This window comes from Xiphophorus hellerii, chromosome 21, assembly GCF_003331165.1.
Source record: "Xiphophorus hellerii strain 12219 chromosome 21, Xiphophorus_hellerii-4.1, whole genome shotgun sequence".
Classification (NCBI taxonomy): Eukaryota; Metazoa; Chordata; class Actinopteri; order Cyprinodontiformes; family Poeciliidae; genus Xiphophorus; species Xiphophorus hellerii.
The window spans coordinates 355,186-369,445 of record NC_045692.1 but is presented as its reverse complement, the minus strand read 5'-3'; the positions used below and the strand labels follow the sequence as shown (position 1 = coordinate 369,445).

Below are 14,260 nucleotides of genomic sequence, written 5' to 3'. Positions count from 1 at the left end.
CAAATTGACCCACGAACATTGTTGCTGTACCTCACAAACGAACATAACAGGAGAGTAAAGTTAATTTGTACATTATTGCTGTAGTATGTCTCTGTGGTAATATGGACTAGCGACCAACAGTCGACATACTCTGCCTAGCTGACTGCTGAGATAGCTCTGTTGAACTGATATGTGTTGGTTTGTCTTAAAAAGTGACTCATGGGTGCTATGGTGGTGCAGGGATAAAGTCTGTAACCCACATGCTTTAGTCCTTGATGTAGCTGTGATGTGTTCAAGTAACAGTCTGATGACACCTCTCTTATAACCTACATTCTTTTATGACAACTGCTAAATAAAATCCATGAAAGCTTTTTAAATTTCCTTGTGATGAAATTTCTTCTCACATGTTGACCGACCTAAGGGCGGTTTAGATCAATGAACCTGTGATCCATGTTTTTGTGATGCTGGAGAAAGTTAGGGTAGGTGGAGAGAAAACACATGCAGAGGGAGGACATGCAAACTCCATGTAAAAAGAGTCCAGAATGGGATTTGTACCCAAGATCAACAGTGCTAACAACTGTACCAAGCTATTTTCCAAGATTGCTATGCTTTAAAAAAAAAAAAGTCATCAAAATTTAGTTCATGGTCCTTCATTTAACATTGCACATTTTAAAGTGGTAGAAGGATGATCTCTTCAATGTAACCATTTTTTTGTACCAGGCTGTGGAGATACTCTGACAAGTCCTTCAGGCACCATTACCAGCCCTGGTCACCCAACAAACTATCCACATGGTGCCAATTGTACCTGGTACATTAGTGTTTTACCAGGGAACCTAATTCGACTGTTGTTTGACTCATTCAACCTGGAGTACCATGCCAACTGTAACTATGACTATCTTGAAGTTTATGATGGGACTGGAACAACTGGGAACAAGACTGGCAGGTACAACACATACTCACACATAAAGTGGCATTAAGAAATAAGAACATTTTGAAAGAGAAAGTTACACACAATAGAATAAAAGCACTTTCCAATCCTCACACCCTCCACTTCCCCATAGATGTCCATTTTACCCCTAAGCTTATTATTTCTCCATGTTACCTTTATCATTGGGCAATGTCAGGATTGGCAAAACTACATTAATGGGAAGATTTGAAAGTGTAAAACATGAAACAAATCAAACCTTATTCGTAACCAAATAAGAATAGCAAACTGCCACTTTGTCAGACGGAATTGTCTTAGCATTTTAAAACTTTTAATGTTACTATTAAAAAATGAACAAAAACACCCACTATATGGTTACTGTATGTAATGTTTATGTTTATTGATTGGTTTATTGCTTAGTATTATCATTTGTTCTGTGCTAGTTTGATGTGAAGAACAGAAAATCTGCCACGGACTCTGAATGAGAGTGCATTGCTAAAAATTCTATCATGGATCAATTGGAACTGTGAAGATTCCAAAATGATCCCCTTAAAGAAGCTTAAGGAGCTTTGTAGATCAAATAAAGATTTAGTCATTTTTTACAAGCTGATAATTTAAGTTTTGCTGAAATGCTTGAGTCATGACATGATGACAGAAAAGGTTGCCACAATAATCAGCCCTACCATGACTTTAATGTGTTCTTTCTGTGCAATTTGAGAAGTATTTTCATGAAATGTGTGTCTTTTGTTTCATTGTTCTTGTAATTACAAGAAATATGGTAAATAATACTGTAAAAGAGTTCAAATTAACTGTCATGGCTGTTTACTCAACAATGTACAGCACAATGTTTGACCTTCTCCCACTGTCCACATAAAAAAATAAAAACATTTCACATGAACTTTTAAAAAGCAGAGTTAAATGGAGGCATTGGTGAAGACTGACATTTATATAACACTTCACTTTCAGTCTCATGAAGTGTGAAAAAATGTTTGCTTTTTTTTAAAAAATAGATATCCATCTATTACGGGGTGGTGAGCCAGTTCAGCATTAAGAGCCAAATAAAACTCATCATCACCATCAAGGATTATACAACAACTTCAAGATTAGATTTATACATTGCTTGCTGAAACAGCCTTTTTCTTAGTCCCTAAGGCTTTGGTGGGAAACTTAACAGTGTTGAGTTTTTTTTACAAGTGTCTTTAAATTTGGTTTGCACTCTCTTATAGCTACTCAAACCAACTTTTTCACATTTGTCAGTGAAAACAAGACAATGACTTAAGTGTAGTAAAAATTAATTCACAGACATACAGAAAACTTTTGAGCTTTTTCTGCCAAACTGGTGGATGTGGAAGTGTCTCATGCACATGAAGGACAATTCACTGGCATGGCTCAGATTTGTACCTATTTGAGGGTATTGTGGTGACCTCTACCATTTGCATATTTTACACTGTAGTTTAACCAATATTTTTGGTGTAACATCACCCCCGCCCCTTTTAGCCCTCTTTTAAAACTTCCTGGATTCACCCCTGCTCAATAGTTTTAAGGGGGGCATTTAATAAACATTAATATTCAAGCATTAATACAAATTAACCCGTACTTAAAGGTTTAACACAGCGCGTCTGACGCACCATAATAACTATCGTTATTAATTTAAACTCTCGTAGGAGTCTCTGTTTCTTTCTGATTTCACTCATTTTTGTTCTGTTTTTTTTTCTGCAGTAGAAAAATAGCTCCTTATCTCAAATCCACGAACTAGCCACTCTGCGCGTCACAGCGATGCGCACAACTTTGATTGTGTTCAAGTGATCAGAACCGGTTTGCTTTTCCCTTTAGCGGCACCAGAACCTGCTGCGCAAACTGACACTCGTTTACTTCTATCTTATTATTTGCGCAGCAGCTTGATCTGCTTCACTCCCACCTCTGCGCCACATTTCTCTGAGCTTTGAAGCAGCGCAAAGTTCACCGACGTGAAATAATGCAGCCGACAGAAATACAGGAACCTGTTGAGGAAAGCTGCTACCATGGAAACAGATTTTATTCCTAAATGATTCAGCTTCCATATCTCCGCTTCTCCTACAGCTACTGCAGACTTCTAGCGCTAGCTTAAAATTTCACATTTTTGTCAGTGCTGGTGAAGCATTTTCTATAGCAACTATCATGTTGTCTTTTGCCATGTGTACAGATACTGTGGGCGCTCAGTACCTCCATCTATAACAAGTGCTGACAACCAAATGACTCTTCTGTTTGTGACTGATTCAAGTTTATCTGGGGAAGGGTTCTCTGCCAGTTATGTGTCCATCAATGCTAGCACAGGTAAAGTTTGCCAAAAGACTTAAATGTTTCCTACTCAGTTTGTCAAAACATTTTATAGGCAATAAAAGTAAATTTTTTACTGCAGTTTAATTGGAGGAATATTTTCTCATATTTATCCATGAAGTGTCTGATTATGGACATAACTGTCAATTCTCCAAGAATGCAGTACAAGAATCAGAATACTTGTTTTTAAATAGCAAGTTTTTCCAACCCTAAACAATATGACACAAGTTTGTGTTGTTAATCTTGACTTTGCTCTCCTTACTTCATGCTCTCATTTAGTATGATTTGGACTAATTCAGGTGATTGATCTCATACATTGAGCAAATATTGATTTATAGAATTGTTATTTATTTCTTTTTAGACTGTGGTGAGAGCTTCACCTCTCCAACCGGAACCTTCACCTCTCCCAGCTACCCTAACAGCTATCCCAACAGCCGAGACTGCACCTTCAAGATCATTGTTCAGCTCAACATGCAGATTCTGTTGAACTTCACCAGTTTTGAGTTGGAGGGCACTCCTCCTTTCTGCAGCTTTGACTTTGTGGAAATCAGGTATGAAATGAAGTACAGTGGTAGACTATGTTACTGCATAGACTGAATCCAATCTCCTCGTGTTCTTCCTACCTGTTGGTCCTTACTACCACTGCTGAATGGGACACCTAACCCAGAAGCAAATTTTAAACAGACTAGTCTTCATTTTGACCATGCATCACATGCAAACTAAACAGCTTTACTCCACTCTTCATCTCACTCTATGGTATAAAAGACCCAGTAGTCTATAGTGGCTACAGTAGTCCTCCCAAAAATCTTTGCTTTTCTTTTATCACAAATTGCAAGATTCAGTGAAAAATGACTTTAAACAGCATGAATCCAATCAAATAATAATGCATGCTTAATATCCTAGGAATGAAAAATCTGTTTAGTCTTAGAAATTAAAACTGGTAAATATTTTGTCACATCATCTTCATTTCACAATGCAAGTGTTTAAAATTTCAACAGGATGGAAAAGACATTTATTCAGAAAAACATTACAAGGTATATTTAGCATATTTCATATCTAAACAGAACAAATTAAATCTGCTGAATTTACAGGGATGGGGGCTATGAGACATCTCCCCTGATTGGTAAGTTCTGTGGCAGTCAAAGACCTCCAGTTGTGGTGTCACATAGCAATCGTTTATGGATTAGATTCCACTCTGATCCCTCAATCACAAGTCATGGATTCATTGCGCACTGGGATGGAACACAGACAGGTACATGCTACTAATGTTCTTTATCTGTTTCTTTCATTTACACTGTGAGGCTTAGATCACAAAAGTACGGAGATTCAGTTACAACCAAACACCAAACTATTTTGCCTCGTTTGGTCCAACAGCATCAAACCTTCAGTTTTATGTTTCAGTTGTGACAATTTTTATTATTGACTGAGAATCCACAGCACTGAAAACTTAGAAAAAGGACCACTAACCAGATTCTGTCAGAGATATGTAGAAATATTACCGAGACAACTTTATGCCAAAGCTCTCTGATGATGAGTTATACTGTATCTTTACAGCACATGGAATTTATTGCCTCATATTTAAATAAAAGATACACTATTCTGGCATCTTACATAAAGATGAAGCACCTATGAATGTTGTCAGATTTTCTTTAACTGTAATGCAGTTACATGTTTTGCTTCTTTTTCATAAAGGTTGTGGAGGAACATTGACAACTGCTTCTGGAGGATTGTCTTCTCCCAATTATCCTTTACCATATCATCCCAATGCTGAGTGCTACTGGAACATTAGGACCAGTCAGGGCAGCCAGGTCCAACTGTCTTTTTCAGGTTTCCACCTGGAATCCAGCTCATCCTGTTCTTATGATTACCTAGCTGTGAGTAGTGTCTCTCAACATGTTCTAAAACAGCTCATTTACATCAGAGTACCTGATATATGCCTGATATTTTAGAACCTGCAGGATACACTAAGTGTGGTTTTAATGTAGGTATATTATTAGCTCTTGGACATACTTGGCATTTATCCTCATGTAAATGGCTCTGATTCTAGACACATGCCAAAGCAAATCATTTTTATCAAATGAGAAATCATATATCATCATATCTACAGTATATTATACCTAATGCCCGCAACACCAGCTTATCTGTTCAGGTGGAATTCACTTCAGCAGACCAGCTGACTGTTCTGAAAGTAGAAATGATTTAAAGTAATTGGAAGAATTTTGTCTGTAGTAATATTGAAAATAAGTGAAAACCTACAATTAAACTCATGTTATTATTGTAATTTAAAATCTCAACAGGGAAATAAATCATTATACTTTCATCTTACTGCAGTGTTCAAAAATGTAGAAAATGTCTGAATCTGACATCTTCATACAGAACTGTAAAAGCACATTGCTAAGCACAGTTATTACAGTAACTAAAGCTTATTGCAATGATCTTATTTAATTCAGCAACAAACTGTTTTCATTTGACTGCTCAGAATACTTAGCAGAAAGCCATGTTTCTGTCCCATCTTTGTATGACATCAAGGAGAACTCTTAGTTTTTTCCCACTGAAAGCAGTGCATTAAACAATCTTGCCATGTTATCCATCTTAACTTTCTTAATAGCATTTTGATGTTATTTGTTTTCAGGTACATGATGGAAACAGCAGCAGTGCTCCAGAACTGGCCAAGTTGTGTGGCACTGAGCTGCCAAGGCCGATCAACTCTTCCAGGAATCAACTGTACATCAAACTCCGCACAGACAGCAGTGTCAACACTGGCGGCTTCCTTGCGTTTTACACCACCAGTATGCAAAAAATTATTTATTAGAAATTATATTTTTGCATAAATAGAAACTTTGTTGCCAGAATAAATTTGATATTTTAAATCTATTAATTAAATTTAATCTAGCTTGTCAGCAAAATACACAAAAGCAAAAAAAAGCATCTGAATCAAAGTAGTTTTGCAGTGTACTTTAGTTTGCATTACTGTGTTTGTTTTCAGAGTGTCATAACATAATTATCTCACATCAACACCAAGGAGTAATCGAGTCACTGAACTTTCCTAACAACTACCCAGACAATAGTCTGTGCAGCTGGACCGTCCAGGCTAGCAGTGGAAACACGATTAACTACACCTTCACCGCATTTCAGTTAGAAGACACTTCCAGCTGTAACTTCGACTACATAAAGGTACAAATATACACACAATTTTACCATATTACATTAAGAACAAACTAGAGAAAATTATATTTTACAACTACATCTACAACATTTGTAGTAACATTGATGTGGAACTGCTTTTTCCCCTCATTTTATTTTTACCCATAATTACTCTTGCCTGTATCTCTCACTTTTGAATAAATCAGATTAGACAATCTAAAGCAGTTTTACACATCAGTGAGCAACTCTGCACTCTGGTTCATCTGGGACTGCTGGTGTGGGGATGACCCTTGGAGGGTGTCATGCACCAGGGCAGAACCCTGGCTGGCAGCTATTGGTTCTCAAAGATGTTGTGATGAGACCTGGTAACAGGAAGTCAAACTTCCTGTCAGCAGAGAGAGCAGACACATAGCATGCTGTCTGGTTTGCAAAGTTCAAACTAACGTTACATTTCTGTTTCAAAATGAATCCTCAGCACAAAAAGTTTCCACACCTTAAAGGTCAAGCTTAAAGTTCATAAACTTAGTTTTCCATCCATCACAATATGTAAACAGTTTAAGACTTTATTAAGTTTAACTTATTATTTCTAGTAACAGAAGTGTAGCATAATATTTATATATTAAGATAAGATAGATAAGATAAGATAAGATTTATTGTCATTGTCATCAACAGATTACAACGAGATTGAGATTTGCTCGACTCGAGTTAAGATGCAGGTTATGTGTATATACATAATATACAAAGATAAAGAAATAAATAGTACAAAATGAGAAATAAATAGACATCAGAAGACGGTTGCAGCGCCTGGAGGTGTCGCAACATAATTTACATTTTTAACAAAGTGGTGTCAAGAGCAGAAGTTCTTATGCCTTTGAATTTAGTGCCATGATTGCCATCAGGTAAAAACTGTTTTTAGGCGATTTGTCCTGGTTTTTATTGCTCTGTATCTCTTGCCTGATGGCAGCAGCTGGAAGAGACCATGGCCAGGGTGTGAAGAGTCATTTAAAATGTCCAAAACTTTCTTGTGGAGCCTGGAAGTGTAAATCTGTTCCATAGTGGGGAGCGGGCAGCCTATGGTTCTCTCTGCTGCCCTAACAACCCTCTGGAGCGCCTTCTTGTCCGCGGATGTGCTACTGCCGTACCAGACACACAGAATGTACGTGAGCACACTCTCTATGGAGCAGTAATAGAAGGCCTGCAGCAGGTCTGAGGGGAGACGGTTCTTCTTGAGTATTCTCAGAAAGTACAGTCTCTGCTGTGCCTTCTTCAACAGCTCCTTGGTGTTGGTGCTCCAGGTTAGCTTGTCCTCCAACTCCATGCCCAGAAACCTGAACACTGGGACCCTCTCCACACAGGTCCCACTGATGGTGAGAGGCTGGATGTCCGTTTTGTTCTTCCTGAAGTCGATCACCAGCTCCTTTGTTTTGGAGGTGTTGAGGAGCAGGTGATTGACTTTGCACCACTCTGACAGCCGCTTCACCTCATCCCTCTACTCCAGCTCCCCCTTCCCGCCTGAGATGAGACCAACAACAGTCGTGTCATCTGCAAACTTTATGATCTTGTTGCTGAGGTGGTTGGAGACACAGTCATGAGGGTAGAGGGTGTAGAGAAGTGGGCTGAGCACGCAACCCTGTGGCGATCCGGTGTTCAGGCTCAGAGCAGTGGAGGTGTGGGGGCCCAGTCTGACCCTCTGGGAGCGACCTGTTAGGAAGTCCAGGATCCAACTGCAGGTGGCTGATGGGAGCCCAAGGTTTGCTAGCTTGGACACCAGACGTTGGGGAAGTATAGTATTAAATGCTGAGCTGAAGTCCACGAAGAGCATTCTGACGTAGCTCCCCTGCTTCTCTAAGTGGGTCAGGGCAGCATGAAGTGCTGTGGATACAGCGTCCTCTGTGGACCTCTTTGCTTTGTAGGCAAATTGGAGAGGGTCCAGCTCAGCAGGCAGGCCAGCGAGGATGTGACTCCGCACCAGTCTCTCAAAGCACTTCATGATGATCGGTGTGAGTGCCACTGGACGGTAGTCGTTCAGGGTGTTGATGTTGGTTCTTTTCGGCAGGGGGACAATGGTAGAGGACTTTAGGCAGGGAGGGACAGTGGCTTGAGACAGGGACTGGTTAAAAATCTTTGTGAAGATTCCAGCCAGTTGGTCTGCACAGTCTTTAAGCACCCGTCCCGACACACCGTCAGGTCCCGCAGCCTTCCTTGGGTTCACCTTCCTCATCACCTGCCTCACCTCACTCTCCTCTACTGTGAGAGCAGAGCTGCTGTGGACAGGCAGCTGTGATGGAGCTGTGGTAGGTGTCGCCTCACAGCGGGCAAAGAAGATATTCATCTCCTCTGCCAGGGAAGTGGTTCCCTCCGTGCATGGCTGGTTGCTGGATCTGTAGTTTGTGATGTGCTGGACACCCTGCCACACCTGCCTGGTGTTGTTGCTCCTGAGCTGCTTCTCTATTCTCCCTCTGTATGATGCCTTAGCTTGGCAGATGCCTCTTCTCAGGTTGGCTCTGGCAGAACTGTAGAGTGCTTTGTCCCCAGACCTGAAAGCAGCGTTCCTGGCTTTCAAGAGGCCCCGGACCTCCTTAGTCATCCAGGGTTTCCTATTCGGATAGATCCTCAGGAGTCTGTTCCTGGTGACATTGTCCGTGCAGAACCTGATGTAGTCCAAGACTGCTGAGGTGTAGTTCTCCAGATCCTGATGTGCAAAAACCTCCCAGTCAGTTCTCTGGAAGCAGTCCTGTAGTTGGTGAGAGGCATCCTCAGGCCAGATGTTGACAGTCTGGGCTGTAATGGGGACACGTTTCCGCAGGGGAGTGTAAGCAGGGAGGTGAGCACAGAGCCGCTGCGTCTACGCGCGCCGCCATCTTGAGTAACCATGTATATATTGTAACATTTCTCCTAATATTTTTTTCTAGCTCTATAATGGACCTAATGAGCAAGCTCCTCTGATTGGTGCATTCTGTGGGAATACACCACCTCCAGCTAACAGTACTACAAGCTCCGCCCTCACCCTGGTGTTCAGAACAGACTCCTCCATACCCATGCCTGGATTTCAGATGATGTGGTATCAGAATGGTGAGGTAGTTTTTACAATTATTATGTAAAAGCTATCCATAATCCAATTCATAATAAGCTATAATATTATGGACTGTCTGCAATTATTTTATTGCGCAATAGTCAGAATATCAAAGAACTGTAAATCAAAAATGTTACTGATAAATAGGAATTGTAGCCAGGTTTGGGTTTCTTCTTGCAGACCACCAAGTTCTACGTTGTGTAAATGAAGGTGGCACAGAAGTTCCAGTTCAGCCTAACTGGTGTTTATGTTGCACAAAATAGACAAGAGAAAAGAGTTCAGCAGAAAGACACCAGCTCACCTTCCTCCATAGCAGCCATGAACAAATGGGAACTTTTCCCACAGTATTCTGCATGAAATGCTAGTATAAACAATGCATTCTAAACCATTAAGAAAAAATAGAATGATTTCTGTGATTAAAAACAGTTTGCATATTGTCAAATTAAATATACAACTTCAAAAATTGACCACGAAAGTTCCCTTACAAAAAATATGCAAAACTGCATACATGCACAGAATTAAATAAAGTTTGGCAGCAAGACAAGCACCCCACTGACACCAACTCACCTTCCCATGTTAAAGAACCACATAAAAAACTGGAATAAAATAACAACAGGTCTGTGAGAAACTCACCTTCTTCCATAAAGGACTGGGGAAAGAGAAAGTGACAAAAATAAAATAATTAAACTGGATGGGAGTTTATGTTCCAGTATCTGATCTGAAATGGTATCATTTGGTTCTCTTCTTCTGGTGTGGAAAACTCATGTTTTCTCAAAGACAACAATTAATGGGTGGATTACAATTGTATTATACCTTGAGAAAAATGTCAGAGTAAATTAGTGAAAAAGGGATATAAAGACAAACATGGAACATTTTCTTCTTTCCTAGTTAAAAATATGCATTTGGATTTTAAAGAGAGACCTCTGTGGGAACATCTAGATCATGTTCCACATGTCACATGATTTAGACTGGTGAAACTGTTTCCAGAGAAAAAAAGGGTCTGGCCAGTTAAAATATCAACAACTTTGCAAAGGTTACAGGTTTAGTGTGGGAATTTCTACCTGTCATTATTTGAACAGCAAATGTTTTTTATAATCAAATAAATCACATCTTTTGTTAAATGGGTGAAACAAAAACGGTTCCTCCCAGGGTCTTCCAATGTGAGTCAGATAGATACTGCATTAGGTTTAACAAAGCTGAGTCGCTACAAGTTAGAATACACAGATCAGACAGAAAAGTTAAAAAAACCTAATCTTTGCCAAATCATTTACTTATTAGTCAGCTGGCCAGTGGTCAACTGTCAATCTAAGCAAAATGGAACCAGTTGTGGTTGTGGCCTGTCTATCTTGATGTGTGTCATTGCAGGTTGCGGAGGGGATGTTGGTGGGCCCAGTGGCTCCATTAGCAGCCCAGGCTATCCAAACAAGTATCCTGACAACAGAGAGTGCATCTGGTATATAACCACATCTCCTGGAAGCAGTATTACTTTGACTATCCATGAGTTTGATGTGGAGTTCCATGATAACTGCAACTATGATGTACTAGAAGTAAGTAATGTCCAACTGCTTAGCGAAAACAATCACATTCATGTTTCTAGGTCTGCTAATCTGTAGCCGGTGTAAACTCAACTAGTACCATCTCTGGGCAGTTCTACTTGAAGTATTCTTTAAAACAAAAACTTTTCTGATGTGGTTACATGAAAAATGCAACTCATCAATGCAACAAAGTCACCTGAATAATGCTATCATTTATTTTTGAAATTCAGAAATAGAATGGATACTCAAAAGTAAAAACAAAAAGTCATAAGCCTTTTATTGTCATTGAGCCTCCAGCACAACAAGATTCAATATGCATCACAATGGGTACATAAAAACAACATAAGAAGGGAAAAAGCCTGTCAAACAAGGTGCACTCACATGTCCACTTTCTCACTATTCTCTTTACTTCACTAGGAAACTGCGAGAAAGCAGGTGTTTATACAACTTTTGATGGGAACCTTTTCTGTTCCTGTGGACAAACTCCATCCACTCTGAGTGACACTCAGCAGAAGTGATGGGAAAACATAAATACTCTGCATGACTCATTAGTCTTGATTTTAATCAGCGGGTCAATTTGACCCTGAACAGTATACGTGTCTCAAGTTCAATTATAAAGATCACCCATTGAAAAAAAAAAAAAAATGTAATATTAAAATATTGACTAAAGATCAATTTCAAGGAAATTATAGTTTTTTTTGTTTGTAGGTTTTTTCCAGTGGAGAGAAAAAATGCAAAATCCATTTTCTATGTCCAAATGAGTAAATACATTGTCTTCATTGATCCTTTATTTGTGAGAAATAAAAAAACATCATTGCACAAATATTTATTGAAATGGTTAGCATTGGAGTTAATAATCAGATACAAAAATGTTTTTAAGGAATTTTTTGGTTTCTGACACTATTGCATGATGAAACACTCCACGTCAAATTGACCCAGGAACATTATTGCTGTACCTCAGAAACGAACATAACAGGAGGGTTAATATTTAAAACAAAAGGACTTCCTATAAATCTTCCTGAATATAAAAACTGAGAGTCCCAAGACATGTTTGGTTTGAGACAATAAAACATTTTCTTGAATTTTTTTTGAAAATGTGCACAAAGTGGTGATTTCTGATAAGGTCTACAAGTTAACTTGCAATGACTTCTTTCTAGGTGTATGGAGGCCCAGACTTACAGGCACCCAGGCTGGCCAGGCTTTGCAGCACTACTTCCAACCCAATGCAAGTCTCTAGCACAGGAAACCAGATCACAGTGCACTTTAAATCGGATGCCTATGTCAGTGGTAGAGGATTTAATGCAAGCTGGGCAGAACTCCAGGGAGGTGAGTCAGTACCAATCAGTGAAAGTATTTTAGGAAATTAGCTTCTGCTTCTTTATTTATAACCCCAAGAAACTATTTAACTTTCCTCTTCCAGCTGTTGCCACATTCATGTGAGGCTTATTGCATTTTCACTCTGCTGGAACTTAGGGAGGATTTAGATAAGAATGGAGCCCCTTCAATGTTTCGAAGGTTTTTGTTAATGTCCTAATGCGGACCCAGAAACAATGGTTCCCAGACTGCCTGTGAGAAACTTTGTCAACTGCAGGAAGGTAGTGACTCTGTGTCTAGTTAGAACAGACCAGACTGAACAGACACAGAGCATGTGTGCTTGCTGTTCTCATTCTTGCAAAAATTAATAATGTTTTGCTTGAGAGAGAACCATAGATATCTGCTTGATAACTGAAAGTGAAAGTTAAATAGGGGAAATTCCTTTCTCTTCATTTTAATTTTTTCCATTATCAAAAACTCACATAGTCAATGAAATAGAGCTCTGAAATCCAGTAGCATCATTTTTTAATAGTCAACTCACCATATGTGTAGGACATACAGATGAATATAAAGATAATCTCTCAAACATTTAAATGAAAAAAAAAACAAGGTAAAATAAGTACATACAATAACAGCAAGATTAAGGTTAAAATCCAGGGACAGGGGTCAACAGAGACGCGAGGTCAGTTGTCTGACAGCCTGGTGCAAAGCTGTTCAAGTGTCCTGTGCTGTGGGCCTCGACAGTCCCTGGTAGTGGGGTGTGAGCTGCCACTTGGAATGCTGATAACTCTGCAGGTGGGGAAGATGTCAAAAATGTTAATGAGGAAGGGCGTAGGGGAGCTGATGATCCTTCTGGCTGTGTTCAGTATACATTGCATTTCTTTCGGTCTCTCACAGTACAGCCTCAGTAACGTGCTGATTCAATTTCATATAAATAATTTTGTATTACAAATGAATAAATAGGAAGTTTTAAACTTTGATAAAATAAACATAAACTGGAAGTGTTCTGGCTTGCTAACTACATACTTAGTTAGTTACAAACTAGATGTTTATCTAGTAAATGAAATATTTAGTGAGCAACCTTAACATTTAGCTAAATATTTAGTGTTAAGGAAATAAATAAGTCTTACCTAAGGTGAAACACTGAGTCAATCAAGAACGAATCAAAATGCATTTTGATTATTTTATTAAGAAATTAAGCAAAGAATATGAGCAATGACTCTCCTGGCTAGTCCAGGAAAGTAGGAAAAGATGAAAGTACATCACTATTTATACCCACCAGCCCTCTTACAAAGATTGGAGCCAAAGGGAGAATCCCACCAGATTGAGTTTAATTCACAGCTCTGGTATTTGCACCTACAGACTGTGACCCTAGACGGTTCAAACCCAGTTCAGAAATACCATTTATTATGTGTTTCCAGCGAGCTGCCTCCAACATGAAGGGTGCTTCATAGATAAAATTGATTGATTGATTAAAACAAAGTTTGACATAACATTAGTTAGCAAGCTAAATATTTAGGTCTGAGCTAAATGTTTAGTTTGGAAAATAAATATTTAGTCTAGAACTAAATATTTAGTTAGCATTAGCAACATAAATAGTTAATTTGGAGCTAAATATTTTGCTTATAAACTAAATATTTAGCACAAACTTAAACATTAGTTGGGAAGTAAATATCGAGCTTCCTAATTAAATATTTAATTTGAAAGCTAAATATTTAGTTCCTAAACTAAATATTTTGAAAGCAATTTGTTTGGAACTCTTAAACTTATAAATTTAGCAATAACATGGTGAAAATATGACTTTGAAAAATTAACATCCACATATCTATGTCACACTAAAGAAGCCAAATTACTTCTGATAAATTTTTACTATGCGACTTTACAAACAGCACCCCATATGAAAAAGCATTTATTGGTCCAATTATCCATTGCTGAGCTGCTTTTTCCATATTTCATCTATTTGGCTGCTGTTTA

At 38.8% G+C, this 14,260-nt stretch overlaps 1 protein-coding gene across 2 annotated transcripts in view; it reads left to right on the top strand.

Moving 5' to 3' along the window:
* Positions 1 to 14,260, top strand: part of cubn (cubilin (intrinsic factor-cobalamin receptor)) — a 103,085-nt gene that overhangs the window by 32,252 nt on the left and 56,573 nt on the right. For both annotated transcript variants that reach the window (XM_032552163.1, XM_032552162.1), the window contains exons 21-30: positions 700 to 922; positions 3,087 to 3,217; positions 3,582 to 3,771; positions 4,312 to 4,472; positions 4,913 to 5,094; positions 5,853 to 6,009; positions 6,207 to 6,394; positions 9,277 to 9,436; positions 10,803 to 10,984; positions 12,130 to 12,298. In XM_032552163.1, coding sequence (XP_032408054.1) covers positions 700 to 922; positions 3,087 to 3,217; positions 3,582 to 3,771; positions 4,312 to 4,472; positions 4,913 to 5,094; positions 5,853 to 6,009; positions 6,207 to 6,394; positions 9,277 to 9,436; positions 10,803 to 10,984; positions 12,130 to 12,298 — 1,743 coding nt within the window. The remainder of the gene's footprint in view (positions 1 to 699; positions 923 to 3,086; positions 3,218 to 3,581; positions 3,772 to 4,311; positions 4,473 to 4,912; positions 5,095 to 5,852; positions 6,010 to 6,206; positions 6,395 to 9,276; positions 9,437 to 10,802; positions 10,985 to 12,129; positions 12,299 to 14,260) is intronic.